At 33.5% G+C, this 13,716-nt stretch overlaps 3 protein-coding genes across 3 annotated transcripts in view; 2 read left to right on the top strand and 1 right to left on the bottom strand.

Annotated features, from left to right (window-relative positions):
* Positions 1–4,947, bottom strand: part of LOC105626663 (MICOS complex subunit Mic60) — a 41,244-nt gene extending 36,297 nt beyond the window's left edge. Inside the window, exons 1-9 of the mRNA XM_012207960.1 lie at positions 4,903–4,947; positions 4,430–4,515; positions 3,526–3,591; positions 3,119–3,337; positions 3,002–3,039; positions 2,690–2,797; positions 2,409–2,619; positions 1,917–2,328; positions 1,633–1,767 (exon numbers count right to left, since the gene is read on the bottom strand). Coding sequence (XP_012063350.1) covers positions 1,633–1,767; positions 1,917–2,328; positions 2,409–2,619; positions 2,690–2,797; positions 3,002–3,039; positions 3,119–3,337; positions 3,526–3,591; positions 4,430–4,515; positions 4,903–4,947 — 1,320 coding nt within the window. The remainder of the gene's footprint in view (positions 1–1,632; positions 1,768–1,916; positions 2,329–2,408; positions 2,620–2,689; positions 2,798–3,001; positions 3,040–3,118; positions 3,338–3,525; positions 3,592–4,429; positions 4,516–4,902) is intronic.
* A 115-nt stretch (positions 4,948–5,062) lies between these two features.
* On the top strand, positions 5,063–7,879 carry LOC105626654 (39S ribosomal protein L35, mitochondrial). Its single transcript, XM_012207950.1, has 4 exons — positions 5,063–5,093; positions 6,375–6,534; positions 6,636–6,773; positions 7,577–7,879. The coding sequence occupies exons 1-4, from the start codon at positions 5,063–5,065 to the stop codon at positions 7,806–7,808; spliced, it is 561 nt and encodes a 186-aa protein (XP_012063340.1). The 3' UTR covers positions 7,809–7,879.
* An 804-nt stretch (positions 7,880–8,683) lies between these two features.
* Positions 8,684–13,716, top strand: part of LOC105626621 (fumarylacetoacetate hydrolase domain-containing protein 2) — an 8,204-nt gene continuing 3,171 nt past the window's right edge. Inside the window, exons 1-3 of the mRNA XM_012207917.1 lie at positions 8,684–8,832; positions 10,752–10,913; positions 11,475–11,510. Coding sequence (XP_012063307.1) covers positions 8,684–8,832; positions 10,752–10,913; positions 11,475–11,510 — 347 coding nt within the window. The remainder of the gene's footprint in view (positions 8,833–10,751; positions 10,914–11,474; positions 11,511–13,716) is intronic.

The raw sequence follows: 13,716 nt of genomic DNA, 5'->3' as shown, positions 1-13,716 counted from the left end.
TATATATATATATATATATATATATATATATATATGTGTAATTTAATGGATGACGCAGGAAGATCGGTTGACGATACGGCCGCCTATTCGTGATGCATTTACGATAAAATATTCGACCGGACGTTAACGAGCGGTACCGGAAGCTCGTAGACAAATAGCAATTAGAGAACACCGCTGTTCCCGTTCGAAATGAGAACAAAAGATCGTGCAAGTCCGCGTGGATCGATTCGACAAGATTTATATTCGACGGCACGTCCTCGACGGCAACTAGAGACCGACGAGGATAAAGAAAGGAGCTCGAAAAAGAGCTGTCGAACAACTATGAGGACAGTGAGTCACAATGGATCCTCAGCGAATACCTCTGGTAGCATACAAATGTCGTATACTCTAAGGGACTAATATCGCCCGTTGCTGTCGAAATATTGGCGTTTGGCCAAATGGAAATAAATAAAAGGACCATGAGGGACTAGTACTGCCGAGACCATCCTCTGACGCGACACATTCGGTGTATCACGTATGTGACGTTACACACGGTGCCACATTGCTTTAAATTCGTCAGATATGAACAAAACACCGATGCACCTGTGCCCCGATCTGAATACAACATACAACTCAATGTGGAAAGCGATTCGATTTCAATTTGACTCACGAAGTTAGTACGTTCTTATTGAATATAAGAAAAAGAATATATTTTATAAAGGATTATTAAAGTTGAAAAACGCGATAAAATCTTATAAACTGCTTATGAAGCAACGATCGAATATTATTTTATACGAGCTATTCAACTGAGAGATCTTGAAATGTAATAAAGCGGCTATGATTAAAGTGAGCCGTTGTTACTTTCTTCTTCCGTTATTTTCCAACGCTTTAATATGAAGGCCCATTTTATCATCATGATCTCTCTATTCGTCCGCTTTACAACTTAAGCACCACCATTTTCATCGCTCGGTTTTTAACTGCCTCTTCTCTTTTCCCGTCATTTTTCCCTTTCATCGAGAAATACATTTTCTTAGAAATCTCAGAAATTTTTTGCACTTCACACTTATCATCGCGGATTTAATAAAAGAATCTTTTACGCCATCTCTCTTTAATTCGCGCGAATATATCCGCACTGTAATGACTAGATTTCACGCGCGAACGCGTGGCCATGCAAAGTCATCTAAATGCTAGGGCAACATTAATAATGGCGCTAAAGCTCACATCTATTTGTATTTGTATACCAAGAGAACAGAGATGGTGAGCACGTAAAAGCATGCAACACCGGCCAGTGTACGATTTACACGCCAAACAAGGCGCTTTGAAGCTATCTGAATCGTGCTCGGATATATTGCTTCTCTCGTTACAAACATGTATATGCGCATTACAGAATTAACACCTCTCTACAGCAGAACGAAGACATAATACAATAGCATACACTGGGATAAGATCGCAAATTACTTTCGCAAATTAGATATGATTAACATATATTAAAATTTTGTACGTCATTCTGAGAAATTTAAAATTAATTTTCTGTAGATAAAATATTTTTCTGTGTTCGCGATTTTCAAGTTAATAATATATTAAAATATTTCAAGTTAAAATATTTCAAGTTAAAATATTTCAAACTAAAAATATATTAAACACATTTCTTACCTCTTTTGCTTGCTTATTTTCTAACTCAAGTCTCTCTCGATTAACTTCGAGGCTGACCAGAGCGTCTAATTTTTCTTGAGTTGAGTCTTCACCCGCTGTCTTCAGTGCCGCTTTCACTTTAGTTTCGTTGACTGTCTGTAATTAAATAATTTCTCTTTGAAAATACTGTTTTTAATGCAATATTAAAATATTAACTCCATGCAAAAATCGCGTGATTTCGCATGAAAGCATTTCGGAAATATAAATTTAGAGAATATTTACATTAAATGATGCTAAAAACTCACTCTTAATTTCGCCAGCTCTTTTTGCAGATTGTTGACTTTGTGATACATATGCAAGACGAATAAATCGAAGGCTTCTTCGCTAACAGACAACTTCTTATCATGAATATTTATATTGGGAAACAGAATATGCAATTCTTCATTGAAAGTCTCTCGTGCTGTTTGAACCTGCTTCCAATAGCGCTCCGCGATGTTACTACTCTGTAATTCATCGGTGTATTTTTTCTTAGCTTCGTCCACATCATCCATAATTTTTCTAATATTTCGCTTCGCAGCCGTTTTCATGTGAGCGGCCGCTTCAAGTACAGGTTCATCGATTGAATTGTACATACGCTTAAGCGAATCTAATGCATCTTTCGCGTGTTCTTCTGCTTGCTGTACAGTCTGTTTTCTCTTTTCTGTTGCCTCTTTTAACCTGCAAACGTGACAAATTTGATTATATAATCGATATACAAGTGAAGTAAAACGATTATGTAAGCATACAGCGATGATTACCTTTGCCAGACGACTCCGTTTACTGTAGTGCCAGCACTTTCAATCACTTTGGTAACATTCTGATTGTATTCTTGAAGCGCATACACTGCCTTTTGATAGGCCGCAATAGCTTTACCAGCAGCTTCTCCACAGTATGTTTCTAACTCGATGAGATTTTGTGGTATTGATTCATCGCGCACAGTTTTGACAGGCGACGCTGGTTTCTCAGTCACTATAAAAGTATGAATTATTTAATTATCTTCCACTTAAATTTTGTAAAACAAAAAATAATGCAAACGTACCAACATCGACTTTTTCGCCCTTGTCTTTACTAATACGAATTTCGGTTTGATTCTTGTTAATAGAAGCTTCTTTGTGATCGACCAGTGGTTTAAAAGCTGGCTTGGGCGCTATAATATATACATGCAATTGTTAAAAGTTAGTGGGAACATTATTTATTAAGTATGTAATCCTAAAAAGAATCGAAAAAAGGAATTAGATGAAAGAAGGCTAGAAGAGAAAGTACCAGGAAAAAATAAGGCATGGACAGGAGTTAAGGAATTTGGACTCACGTATATATTCTACAATTTTTGTGTACTTATGTCTTGTCTGACCTGATTCTGATGCTTCTTTGATGAACATGCCTAATATTCTGTAAAAAAATATTCCTATTTCAATGAAGTAATTAATATGATAATTATTAATATTATACATAATTTTTATTTTCTTACGTCTGCTTCATCGTTTCGAAGAACGTAAATACAAAGTCAAAATAGTTGGAATTCTTATCTTCTTGAAAGATAACTCGGATAATTTCATCTGTACCAGGAATCCATCCTTCGAGGACAGCTCGAACCTTTGGGTTTCCTTTTGCATATGTTAATATTCCTAAGGTACCTATTGTTACAGCGCCTAGAGTTATCAGTATTCCTGATCCCTGACTTTTGATGCTGTTATGAGAAACGCAAGTAATTAAAATAAATTTAGTGATTAAACTGATGACTTTATTTTTCTCTCGTAATATGAACAAATTTATACGAATAGTTAGCATATATAAGATCATAGAAAGGTAACAGAAATATATACATTAATTTAAAAAATAATATGCTAAATATTATAATTCATGTTCTGTATATACCTTTTTGGTGCGGTCGAATACCTCGGCCCAGTAAACCTGGATATAAATCTGACATCCCTGCAAAGTCTAAATAAATATAAAAATCTATATTTTTGTGTATATATTACAATCAAAACATTAACTCAGTAAATGTATATAAACTTACTATAGTCTGTTGTAGTTAGATACATTGACTAGTAAGTATATACATTTACTAAAGTTAACACTTTGGGACATGTTCGGATTTCCATCTGGGTGTTCTCCAGGTATCATGTCATCCTTATGTCTCGCGCTATGTTTTAGCGTCAAGACACTATTGTGTCTCCAGATTGTTTAACAAATGTCAAACGAGAATGATATGACATCCGAGAAGCACCCAGATGGAAGTCAGAACACACCTTTGACTGCGACATAACATACAGATACAGATATACATACAGATACACAATCCATATATCAGAAAATTATTAAGTCTGTTCTTAGATAAACTTTTTGTATGTTAATTTTTTTCTTTCTTTAATATGGACAGAAAATGAGGAAAGATAAATTGTAAAAGAGTTCAACTAAAAAGAATAAACCTTTTGAATAAAATTATATTGTTCAAAGGTTGACAACTCTTGTATCAAGTAACAATCCAACAAACTTGTCAAAATGACTCAACAAACCTGTCAAATACAGTGGTGATAGAATCATGAATATGACAGATGCCATTCATAAGATTACTCATCAGTCTTTATTTAAGAAAAACATATGCATGGACATAACCTTACCACGTTCCGATTTCATCAAATTGCTCGTAAATAACATAGTGTCATTCGCGTTTTGAGATTTACAAAGCACGAGCACTTCACGAGATCTCCACTGAATAATGACAGGTCTAACAAGCAATACCTGTCCAGACTTAAACTTCTGTTGAAGAGCTCACCTTCCATCTGGCTCGTACTTGATGCGCGCCCGCGATTCGTAGTACCTGGCGGTTAGATGTGGCCTGGAGGAGCCGTGTTTTTTTACCTGAAAGAGTAAACGATGTTGAGATCAAAGCTTTTGCAATTATGTAAGCCTTCTTGAAAACAAGCCATCTTTGTGTTGTGACATGCGAGCCGGGAAACGTTGGCCGCGGTCGGACGTTCACGAAAACGGATCCCCGGGATTGCCGTTATTGTAGCTAATCCTACATGACGCTCGTCGTCGACCATCGATGAACGCGCGATAGCCGACGGCGGTGGAGTCGGTTGGCGCGAGATCGTCGCGCGACACTGTCGTGAAGACAAGATGTCACGCCGTCGTGTCATCGTGCGGTCGCTGCGCGACGATTCCTCGCGGTATTTTAACACGGACGGTTTTACCCGGACGATCGCATCTCGCCCGTCTGCGGTCCTCTCGCACGTGATTACGTACCCGATTCAGACCGTTGTAAGGAAATTTTAATCCAATTCGGAACATCTTTCGAGTTCCGAATGGTCAGGCAGCCAACGGAAAAAGGGGAACGACGGCACAGGGAGAACAGCTGGACGGAGACCGGACCAGACCGGACGGACCAGACTGCGCGAAAAGAAGAATGTTGCGTGCCGTGAGCGCGGCGCTGCGAGGTGGGTATAAACGTAGTCTGCAGCCGATCCTGCAATCGACGACCACCGTCGCGAGGTGTTATCACGCGTCGGCCGTGCGCTGCATCATGGTACACCAGCGATTTCACGTCTGGTTGCGTCGCGAACAACGGGATGCGAGACGTAAGGAGGTTAGGTTCGTCTCGCCGCGATCACCATGACACGCGGCTGGCGGAAGGAACGCTGCGGAATCAGGACGCCGGCGCGTGTTTGAACGTCCACTTGAGGGTTCTCGTCTCGCACGAACGTCGAGATCTACATCTTCTTTGGGCATTTTTTATTCGTAGCATTATCATATTTAATTAATTCTTTTTTTAATTCAGTGTAGATCAATACGCAAAAATTCCCATATAATCTGATCAATTCGAAAAAATCAATCTACGAAACAATTCCCAGTAAACACCATCTAAAAGTAGCATAACATCAATATTATAATCATACTGAACAATTCCCATATAATTTGTATGTTTCAATTCGAAAAAATCAATCTACGAAACAACTCCCAGTGAACACCATCTAAAAGTAGCATAACATCAATGTTATAATCATACTGAACAATATAAATGTAATATAATACATGTATGTTCAATAACAGTTACATTAACTATATTTAGCAGAGAAAATAGCTTTGTAACTTTTGTAAAATTCTTTAGTGTGATTGGTTTCGTCCTCACTGGATTTAAATATATAAAATTTATAGATTCCAGCCTAGCAAATAAATTTATAAAGTTCATGCATTTAAACCTAATAAATACATTTCAAATCATATTAAAGAATTTTACAATAATTGTAAAGCTATTTTTTCTGCTGAATGTAACCATCATCAAATGTGAAATCATAATAAAAACATTGATTTATATTACTTTTAATTAGTATTTATTGGAGTTTAACATTCTATTTGTACATACATGTTAAACACTCAAGCATAATTAAATTTTATCACATACACTATGTCAGAAAGTTTAAGACCAAGCGTTTTAAAGACTTAATTTTATGTTCTTTTTATTTATTTTTTAAAATATCCGCAAGTCCAATTTTATTTTTCAATAGCGTAATATGGCCCTGAAGGTATCATTAAATAAAAAAACAATTACTAGATTGCATTATTTGTTTTATAATTTTACCATAAATTATGTGTTTTAAGATTACATCACATTGGTTCAAAATTTTCTGACAATAGTGTACATTTAAAATATAAGACATTTTTCGTTGGTTTTGTGATTTATCTTGCAAGCACACATACTGGATTTAGTGTTCTTTCAGGAATCAGAACGAGGACAACGAGTATAAATGCGACAAATTGCATTACTTCAAAATGTAATCCCGTTTTGAATTCCATACAATACAGAGCGTTTGGAGCACTATCAATTGCTGTCCAGAAATGGGCAGCTGTCGGACCTACGCAACATAAAACACTACTAAAGTAATGTAGAATATTGCAGAAGTGATTTGTGAAACGTGTTGATTTCTATGTAAGATACTAAGATACTAAGTTGCTATGTGAAAGTAATATTATCTTTTCAGCCATGTGACAACGGAAAATCTAGCTTTGCCAGCAGAACCTATTAATATTCCAGTAAGAACTGTAATCAAGTTTACTATGTCAAAAGGAAAGCGGCAGACTGTGAAGACAGTCCTAACACGTTTCTACCGATTGCACTGGTAATATTTCAAGAATATATTAAGTACATAACAATATCAAAAATTATAGATTGCATCAAATATTTCTGAACAATCATATTGGTTGATACTTATATTTGAGATCGTTTTAAGTATCGTCTTAAGATGTTTAAGTTTTAAAACATAATAAACCACATTAGCATTTTAACCTTTAGTATATACTATTGATTGAATCATGTCTTGAACATTTTTTTTTTTTAAAACTAAGATCACATCAGGTAATTAGTTAAATATTCGTATACAATTTCTTTAAATATACACAATCTTATCATTATACAAATCTAAAGATAATACTTTTTGAGGATTCCACAATGAGGATTTCTATAGAAGCTATCCTCTTTTGGAATGTCAACATTTTATAAACATCATCATAATTCACTTTATCAGAGCGAAGAGTAGTCTGATATTGATACTTTCGAAAGATGTTAAAATATATGGAAGGATCACTTCATAATTTTTCTATATTTATTAAGATGATGAAAAATAATCTGAAATACAAATGACTCATCATGTGTAATAAAGAATTGGAAAATAATTGTATATACTAAGATTATGATTTAAGATGGTTTTGAATACTTAAGTCCAATTTCACAACTTACTCGGTTAATTTTTAACCGAGATTCAATTTATTTCTCTTTTCAATTTTAAAATTCTCTATCTTTTTCCAATTCTAAAATTAAGAGGTTAAGAGTAAACTGTGAATTGTGAAACTGGGCTTCAAGAACGAATATCCATCCATTTGTAGAAACTCAAAATTTCAAGAGATATAAAATAAAATGTTGCAGGGGTATCTGGATCAGAACAAGAACAGGTCGACACAATAAGCTATGGACAAAATCGTTTGCCAGAAAGAAGAGGCTGAGGAGACATGTGTTCTGTAATGCCACACAGTCGACACTTCTGGACAAGATGGTATCTAAGTACTGGAAGAGGCGGCACTATTATATTGACGATCCGTACGAACCATATCACAATCGCGAAGAATTCAGAATCACTCGGAGAAAACCGTTACCTTAATCATTATCTAATTGTTAATTACTACATTGTAAACTTTTGATTGAATATTAAAAATGATATTAAAGATGATGCTAAAACAGACCGCATTCTCTTTTACTTAAATATTAATTATATTTATTACTCAATGCTACTGTCTATTCTTCTGGATGTATCATAAAATATTCTGTATAAATATTTATAGATAGTGTTTTAGATTATCATACATATCCATGTTTATCGATTGTGATTTTAATAAACAAAATATTAAATATTTATATTATTATTATTATATTAGTTTAATATTATATACATATACATAACAAAAAATATTGATTATGGAAAACACAAATTTTTTCTTCGCAATTTCTCGCTCCTTTCTCCTATTACAATAAAGTTCACGTATTTAATTAGATGCAAAATTGATGACAATATAAACGGTTCTAACGTTTTTTATCGCCAATGTTGGAGCTATTTATTTGTCGCTTTAAAATGATAAGATTACATATATTTTGCAACGTCATATTCATGGTTCGCGAGCGTTCTTATTTAGCGAACCTTCAATAATTCTCTACGTTTCTCTTTTTTCTTCTTTTCCATCAATATGTCTAAAATATTGCGTAAATCAGTCTTTTTTTCTCTTTTTTTATCAGGAGATCACGTGGTTGGATCTCTAACATGCCGCGTGACAGGCGTGCGTGACACTCGCGAAAACTGAGAGCGTGGCCTGACGGCCTATGTGGCCTCAGTTCTCATTTCTCAGTTGCGTCTCGTCTTTCACGGTGTTCGTGTCTCTCGGTTGCTTTTGACTTTCATTGACCGATTAGCTCTTTTTGCTCCCTATCTCGTTCTCTGCTCGCATATCTCTCCCACTTTCCTTATCAATTACGCGTTAAAAGATGCCATATCGCGGAAAATTACGACTACTAGGGAGAACGTGTCTCGCGATCGCTAATGCGTGCGGGAAGAGCGAGGGCAGTCCGTGTTTTGCCGTTGCTAGCATTACCGACAGCAGAAACTTCTCCATAAGTTGTGCGCTCGATATGAGGTGAGCATATACATTGTACAACTCAGGGCTGTACAACAGATATATGGAATCTTGTGCGTTTGGGTAATTGAGCCTTCGAACATCATAATTATATCGTTGTTCCACGATTTCGTTGTGCTGGATGCAACACCTCTGATGAAAGGAACACCTCGCTGTCGCGCTGTTCTGATTTTATGACAATATTCAGTATTCGATTATATTTAAGATCGTTTTGATCATCCATCTGCAATCATTTTTTACTTCCTACCTTGCAATATATTTAGACTTTTTTAGTTTTTTTACTGTTCTAGATTTTCAAAAAATGTAGAAAAATTCAGGATTATTTTCCAACATTTCTGTCATTATCAAATAGTTTTTTAACTCAAATATTAAAACTTTTATTTACTCCGTCATTTTTAACAATTGCTATTTTAGAGAATGAAATTTCGTTTGTGCGGTGTGCTTAAAAAAGTAGACTACAGATAGAGGGTTAAGAAATTTGTTTTTTATTTTTGCACTAAAACAGCACTAGAAAACTTGCCTTTTCGCTTTGATCAAATTTCAAACATATATCTATTTCACTTTAAATGTACACTTATTTCAGAAAGTACACACTAGTTCAGCTGTAAAAAACAGACCTAAGGATGTCAAAATGCTATATAATCGTTTTATATTGATTAAAGTTATATAAGATTAAATTTTATCTCAATTTAATTTATTATTTATCTCTACATATTTATTATTTATCTTTTTCTATATATATAATTCTTTTTATGTGATTTGCTGAATATATTATTTCCAGATTCTCTGAAATCAAACTTATTGATATATTGAAAAAATTACTATGTAAATCTTAATATATATTTTTTAAGCATTAAATAAACATTTACTTAAAATAAATAAATATTTATTTAATAAAAATAATTAAATTAATGATTCTTGTACCAAATAAATGTGTTTTTAAATATTTATTTAGAACTATTTAAACAACTATTAATTACAATTCGTATACTTATTTCAATGTAAAAGTTTCCGATCAAATTGTGAATACTGTCTTTAGACACTTGTGATACCCGATTTTACGATTCAACTGTTCATGTCTACCTGACGCAACAGTCACATGTAATATACGTCACGTTGTCTACCTATTAAAAGAGCATGCCTTCGGAGTTACGTCTTTGGAATCTAAAAAAAATCTTAAAAAATCTCTTTTTCTTCCTTATATGAAGATCACATTTGGAGATGATAAGTGAAATCGATGTTAATGTCACTAAATGATTCATAATAAATAATTAGAGGCTTCTGGGAGGCATCTACATAATTTTAGAAATTTTAATGAAACGTATTATTAGTTGCATTTAGTTTGAAAAATAGTTTTGACAGTAATTGTGATTCTTATCATTGGAAAACTCGGTTATTGAAATGTGAAATTTATGAAATGTTTGAATTATGAAAGCATATAACATAATGTATATTTTTCTAAATTGGATTCATTATATCACAGACCATTAAACTACTATATTTTTAAAGCTAACGCGCACACACACACACACACACACACACACACACACACGCGCGCGCGCGCGCGCGCGCGCGTGCTATTATTACCAACTATTTTTACCAACATGAGAAAATATGTATTAAAAAATTTTGAAAAAATTTTGAAAATATTTTCAGAGCTCTATGAGAAGGAAATAAACAATTTGATTTTTTATTTCTTACTTCTTGTACATAATTATTAGATTTCCGCATGTGAATTAATAATTAATTAATCGTTCATATGATTTCCTTGGATTTCACCGCTTGTCGTAGTTTCGTGGCGAGCATGAAATAAACGCGTTATCGTTAGAAAGTTATATCATATGTAACGATTATTCCGATCGGTTCTCACGATTTTCCTGATCGATTAACGTGGCGTTATTCACAATATATTTTCGCAGGTTCGTTCAATTCGCAAACAAAAATGGTGGCCCGCAACATCTTGGGGTCCAGCTGAAGCAGGGAGGTGATATTATCGCCGTGTCCGCGGTTGACTCGCGAATACCGAACACATTGAAAAAATTTCTGGAGGGCGGTGACGATCTTCTCAAGAAGGCCAAGAGGTAGGAGAGTTCAATAACTAATCAATAACTAAATCCGGGCTAACTCAAGAAATTTTGAGGATCATACAAAATACAAATATTTGCGAAAACTAATGATGATATGTCAATGTATGATAATTACAATAATATTATAATATGATGTATAATATTTGTACGAACTTGACGTGATTTGTAATTATTTAATGACGTGTAGATATTTCCCACCAAATTAAATTAGACTGTAGAGAGATTATGATTAGAAAGTGGTTTGGAATAGATAACCAACAAGATCAGAGTAATGTTACTCTTTAATATCATAATTACTCTCAATTATATATATTATTTTTTGACATATATTATATATATTATTTTTAAGACAATTTCCAGTTGAATACCTTGGAAAAATATGTCTTTTAATTGAAAAAATATAATTACAAGTTCAACTTGGGGTTATTTCACAAGTTTTTTCCTTGAATCTAGAATTCTAGACTTTAGTACATATAGATGATATATGATATTACATTAACGGGTAATGTGAGAGAAAAAAATATCCGATCTCAACGTGAACATTTATTTCGCCAGGGACGACGATTTCGACCTAAGGAAGGCAGTAGAGAGGTTGGTGCTTTCGGAATTCGATTCGTGTGATAAAGTAGTTTTCCCCTTTTTTCTTTCCTTTCGACTAGTTACTTGTTACAATATTACATTCTTCGCTTACGCACATATACCGTTGATCCTCTTTTAGGCATAATATATCGAGTCATCTTTGAACTTTTTTGTTATCAATATAGCCTTATCAAGTTCTTTTATATTTAATTTTACATTATAGAATTTTTCATTGCTAACAGATATATTAACTAAATTCCGAGTTGTTATTCGCGATAAAAGCGATAAAATTATAGAAAAAGTACACATAAAACAAGTGCACTCAAGGAATTTCTTACAATCCTATCACATAATTTTTCTTCTCTCTGCGAATAGAAGAAAAATATAAATTCGTATTAAATAATTTTTGGTTTGATATTTTTGGTTTTCATACTGTTGACAGAAAATGTGAGTGACTTTGAAACACGATAGCACAATGATATAATCAATAATATAATAACTGTGCAACGACAGAATTTTAATCGTGTACAAATAAAATTGCTATCGCTTTATCAATAATTTTGTGAGTAATGTCAGTATGTCCAATTGATAAGATGATAGCTATCTTATTTGTACTCGATTAAAAATTCTGCCGTTGCGCAATCATTATAATATTGATTATATCATGGCATATGTACCGCTGTTTCAAAATCACTCTCATATTTTCTGGAAATAATGTGATTCGGGGATAACGAGAACAAAAATTCCTGGGACAAAAGATTTTTCAAATTAAATCAATTTCATAATTTGACTATGAAGTTAATAATGTAAACGTTGTGCGCTTAGACCGCGACCTAAACGATAGATGACTTTATTCCTACAGAATAAACATCTATTGTATAGGTATACGCGGACTAAGGGCATGGTATAAACGTAGCCATAAGCTTATATAAGCTTCAAAATAAACAACATTACAAATATATACTTGAGAATTTATTACCAATCTATATATTGTCCCTGAACATAACAATTAAAAAACGTGTCGCGTGACTAATATATAAATATAAGTGTTCTCGCAGATTTTATTTCCAATCATTAGTGGATGATTACTATGCGTCACGTTATCACGTGACATTTATAAATCGTGCATTGCATGTTTCCTGCTCAACTTATCGATCTCGGCTAAGTCTCGACAAACATCTCATCTATTGATTGTATCCACAGTCTCGACACTTTGCTATCATTGAAAGTTTTTGAGCTTTCGCATAACGCATTATATCGCGACATTCAACAATTAAGTCTTATCACTGTATGTACTAACTTTCAATTAGATGCAGCTATTAATAAGGACGAGAGCGCAATTTTGCATAACACATCAAGTATGCGTAAGAAAAATGAACCAATCCAAATCATTCCTTCATTTTTTTCCTTTTCATAAAATTAAAGATTTTGATTAGTTGATTTTTTTATGCTTTATGCATTATATGTTATGTGCAAAAGTCTGTGCGCCGGCCTTAACTCAAGAAGGCGCCTCGTTCTGTTGCCAATTGGCAGTCCGTCAAGCTTCTTTGGGACAGCTGAAATTTCTTAAGTGAAAGTAGCACGCTTTAGTGAATAGAGTTTATTTAGCGTTTATTTATCTGCTCGATCGTACAAAATATATTTTTATTTATTTTAAAATTGAATTTATCAATCACGTCAGACAATACGATTAGCTATCAAACTAGGATAAGTGATAAAAATAGTAATCGATTCGCTCTAATAGAACATTCATTTATGCAATATCGCTTTCGTTCATTGTTACGGTTCGCATACGCCAAGAAAACAAGCATGAATGTTTCTCTGTACAACTTCATTTTACTTAGAAAAGAGAGATAAAATCTCTTTCTGTTAAAGTTGAATGTTTTCTATACATTCTTCATGTTATGATATGAATAATGTAGCCATATTAAAAGTTACTGCATGCAGTATCTTAAAATTGTATGACATTTATGTTATCACTAATAATTATAATAACTAGTAATGTAAATTACAATTGTAAATTATTCGTCTTATTTCATCTTCTCCTATTGATGATATTCATGAAGCCTTCCTTCAATAATTTTTGCAAAAAGGAGTGCTATTATTTTGAAAATGATGTATATATATAGAGAAATAATTAAAGAAATAATTATATCATTAGAGCTAGTTAGAAGAATATTAGAATGAGAGAATATGTTAAATCACAATAATCGTCATT

The sequence above is a fragment of the Atta cephalotes genome (assembly GCF_000143395.1).
Source record: "Atta cephalotes unplaced genomic scaffold scaffold00001, whole genome shotgun sequence".
Classification (NCBI taxonomy): domain Eukaryota; kingdom Metazoa; phylum Arthropoda; class Insecta; order Hymenoptera; family Formicidae; genus Atta; species Atta cephalotes.
Note: the sequence above shows the minus strand (reverse complement) of the source record. Positions and strands in the feature narration are given on the sequence as shown.

Coding starts and splice junctions, on each gene's coding strand:
- LOC105626654 (XM_012207950.1), top strand. CDS start 5,063: ATGTTGCGTGCCGTGAGCGCGGCGCTGCGAG. Junction 5,094..6,374: donor CGTGAGCGCGGCGCTGCGAG/GTGGGTATAAAC, acceptor GTGTTCTTTCAG/GAATCAGAACGAGGACAACG. Junction 6,535..6,635: donor CAACATAAAACACTACTAAA/GTAATGTAGAAT, acceptor TTATCTTTTCAG/CCATGTGACAACGGAAAATC.